The sequence below is a fragment of the Etheostoma spectabile genome, chromosome 13, assembly GCF_008692095.1.
Source record: "Etheostoma spectabile isolate EspeVRDwgs_2016 chromosome 13, UIUC_Espe_1.0, whole genome shotgun sequence".
NCBI lineage: Eukaryota > Metazoa > Chordata > Actinopteri > Perciformes > Percidae > Etheostoma > Etheostoma spectabile.
The window spans coordinates 3,568,869-3,572,849 of NC_045745.1; the positions used below are offsets into that span (position 1 = coordinate 3,568,869).

The following is a 3,981-nucleotide window of genomic DNA, read 5'->3' on the forward strand; positions in this document are numbered from 1 at the left end:
TCTTTCTGACCACGGTGGGAAATCTATAGCAGGAGAAGTTAACCCTTTCCTTGATTTCATGTAGTTTATGGAGAGGAATGGAGTCGGGGGAAATGCAACGCTACCAAGCCACGGTCATGCGGAGCAATCACAGTTGTTGCAACGTGTAGCTACATTTTTTGAGAGGTGCGCGACAGGCTACGGCGTAGCGTCCGTATCTCCACGTACCTACGGCTTTGATTTAATGCAGGTAGGTAGGTATAAACTAGGCTGCAGGCTGCAGAGATGCAAACACATGACAGATGGAAACCAGACTAGAGAGTAGCTAGCAGTGCATCTCTCCCTCACCTTCACATGGCACCATGGTCCATACTTACAACTGTGGCAGCATCAGTGCTTGAGGCAGCATTAAAAGTGATAATAATTTTTGAAATTGAAATGCATACAAACATGAATGAGAATCACAATTCTCTCTGTGCAATGCCCCCCCGTGTTATGTTCACTACAACATTGTTCAAATTTCACCAACAAAAACATAATGAAATTTATCAGATGTCTTACCTTGAGAAATTCCTTTTGGTCCACCTGCTCATTGCCGTCTACATCCAGCATTTTGAAAGCTATATGAAATCCTGTACTCGGCTCTGCAACAGTAATGCACATCAGTCATCTGAATATTCTAGAAGAGCTCACGTGAATCCCTGCGCTTGGTTAGTAGGGCAAAGTTACATTATGTCAACACAGCCAGGAAAACAGTGCTGAGAAAGAACATTATCACAAATCAGGTCAACTGATGCTGCACTGAAATGTGCAGGTGTGCAAAGCTCGGACAAACGACTGGGGGGGAGAAAATGCAAAGTCAAGTCTCAAAATCACGGGCAAATCCATTCAGCACAATATCACTGAGAGAGAGTGGGGGAAGACCTTGGAAGGCCCAGAAGTTCATGCAGAGATAGGGAATCTACTAGTCTGGATTAATGGACGTACATTGTGGAGACTAGGACTCTACTTACTGGTCAGGATAGTCAGCAGGAACAGATACTCTGTGTAGGATATCAAACCTGCAAGACACAAAGAATTGTACGCTGAATTATATTTAGGAAATAAGATAACCAACACGTATATTAACAGACATTGAAAACAAATACTCTGCAAACATTCAGTTTTCCTGTTAAGATCACAAAAGGTCTAATTAAGATCCCACAAGTTGTCCTTCTGATGCCGAGTTTGAACTGCAGTCAGTAACAGCGTGACCAGATGTGGACAGTCTGGAGCTCCTGTGTGTTTCCTCTACTCCGCTGACAGACGTACCGTTGTCTCCTATGGATCTGAACAGCTCACTACCAGCCCGGCCTTTAGTGGCGGCCCCCAACATTTGGTTAACTTCCTGCAAAGGCACAAATAAGAAGCAGAAAACAGCAATGAGGATGAGTATGCTCTACATGTGCAGTTTGAAGCCATTTATCTAACCAATGTGTCGATGTGGACATACTTTTGTTGTTAAACTTCTCTTCTGCAGCTTTCCTACGTGAGAAGAAACAAAGCTCTGTTAATATAGCAATAAAAAAGCGTATTAAATAACAGCATAAGACAGGCATTACATGCAATTTCTTTTTCATGCATCTTGGTTTTATACATCTGAATGTCTGGGGATTTTCATCCCCTGCAGTTCAGTGAACATTATGTACACCATTCTTTTGTCCGTTACTACAGAGAACACCCAACAGCTGGTGACGTAGACTGAAGAACAGACAACCATGATGACTGCTTTTTGGGCTAATAGGCCAATAATATCTAGAACTCTTTCTATATTCCCAGTGATTAAAATAACTCCAGTATATAGAATTAATCTGCTGATGGAGGTTAGCTGTACTTATGTATGGTTAAATATCTGCTGACATGGTGCATGCGTGAATAAAAAAAAAACACGTCACCTCTTATACAGTAAAGTCTTGTTTTAAGCATTTCAAGTTACATTTGAAAGTGACATTTAATGAACCTCAAATTGCAACTCCTACCCAAACTAATTTATATGTAGGATTATATATACACTGTATATATATATAATATACAGTATTTTCACATTACCACTCACAACTCTCAGGATACTGCAGGCAACCTTATTTCTAATCACCCGGATCTATATTTCATATACAAAGCTCTGTCGAGGTCTGACCTTGTGGCCCAGGCACAAGACATTTCTCCCAGTTCTAGTCAAGTTATTACATTTAATATCAAACTTATGATGTGAAATCTTCCTCCAGCAGCTCTTTTTTGTCTCTTCTTTGTTGCTGTCACAATACCACGTCTCTATTGTCCATGGAAGAGTCGTGTTAGAATGAAGGAAGTGGATGTGCAGCAGCAGCGCTTCCACTTACTATCAGTTTGTCACTACGTAGCCTCCTTTACATTTCAAGAGAACTGCACTAAATTGTGATATGGTGTCTCATAGTATTCTGGTCCTGTCTATGTACAGGTGACAAAAAAAAGGAAAAACCAACATAGTATATCTGAGTAAAATGTTAGGCAACAAGGAGCCTCATGCATAGCTTCAATGCTCTCTGACATGGATTCTCTGCAGCTGTACTGGAGGGATGAACACAACTGTTCTGAAAACTAGAGAGCGCTGTCGATCATGTCCGTCCATGACCTCGTAAAGGTGTTCAACTGGGTCGAGAAATCTATCTGGTGACTGTGATGGCTATTACATTATTTTCACACTCATCAATTCCTTTCATATTAAATCAACATTTCTGTAAATGTGCCAGTGTTAGCCAGTCGGCAACTTTTAAACCGTAGTCCTTTGGTCAGATGATTTTAGACCATGGCAGGAAGAAGCAACAAAAAAATTAATTAATTAATACAGGTTAAAACATGAATACAGGTTAAAATACAGTGGCTTGAGAAAGCTTACACACCCATGCTAAAGTTGATTAAAAAGAAGAATCAAAAAAACATCTTTTAGAAATTGATCTTAATGCCTTAATTGAAAAAAGAATTAGGAAATTCCAAATTTTTAAGGACACAAATTTTCTTTGTGGATGAATAATGTATTGTAAATAAATAAATGTTCTTCCTTAAAATACAGGGGGCATAAGTATATGCCCCCTGTATTTTAAATTCCCATAGAGGCAGGCACATTCTGATTTTTGAAGGCCAGTTATTTCATGGGTCAGGATACTATGCATCCTGATAAAGTTCATTTGACCTTTAAAATTAAAATAGCCCCCCCCCCCCCCCCCCATAAGATCATCCCATACCCTTCACCATACATAGAGATAGACATGGGGAACTTTACAGAAAATCATCTTTCAATGCATATCAAACCAGTTATTAAGTTAACTGAAATAACACCATGCCTAGCATTATGTATGGTGAAGGGAATGTGATGATGTGTGTGTGTGGGGGGGGTATTAATTCCTAAGGCCAAGGGTACTTTATCAGGATGCATAGTATCCTGATCCATGAAATAACTGGCCTTTAAAAATAAAAATCTGCCTGCTCCTATGGGAATTTAACATAGGACTTAAAAGGTTGGATTTTCCTAATTGTTTTAATTGAGGCATTAAGATCAATTTCCAAAAGTTGTGTTTTATTCCTCTTTTTGATCAACTTTAGCATGGTTGTGTAAACTTATGCAAGCCACTGTATACATATAGTAATCAAAAAGACACCATACATACAGTTAAATCAGAAATATAAGCTTTTTTTGTATGCCATGGGTAGCTGCAGAAAGCATCAGGACACCGGCAGAGATTACATATCAACAGTAGCTCGAGTTAATATAAGAAGCCAAGCAAGCATCAGGACACGTTCATGCACCCCCGACACCAGACGCCTCCCGATACAATATCATCACGATACTTTTGCCACAATACAATATTATTGCGATTTTAAACATATCGCAATATTCTGAGATACTTAGCAATTTATAACCTGTTTTCCAACTTCTCATTTTTCCTCAGTTTCAAATGACGTCCCCAAAAGGAAACTTTGTCAACA

The 3,981-nt window shown here is 39.4% G+C and overlaps 1 protein-coding gene across 1 annotated transcript in view; it reads right to left on the bottom strand.

Moving 5' to 3' along the window:
• Nucleotides 1-3,981, bottom strand: part of micu2 (mitochondrial calcium uptake 2) — a 9,170-nt gene that overhangs the window by 4,155 nt on the left and 1,034 nt on the right. Inside the window, exons 3-6 of the mRNA XM_032533095.1 lie at nt 1,472-1,503; nt 1,291-1,366; nt 993-1,040; nt 541-623 (exon numbers count right to left, since the gene is read on the bottom strand). Coding sequence (XP_032388986.1) covers nt 541-623; nt 993-1,040; nt 1,291-1,366; nt 1,472-1,503 — 239 coding nt within the window. The remainder of the gene's footprint in view (nt 1-540; nt 624-992; nt 1,041-1,290; nt 1,367-1,471; nt 1,504-3,981) is intronic.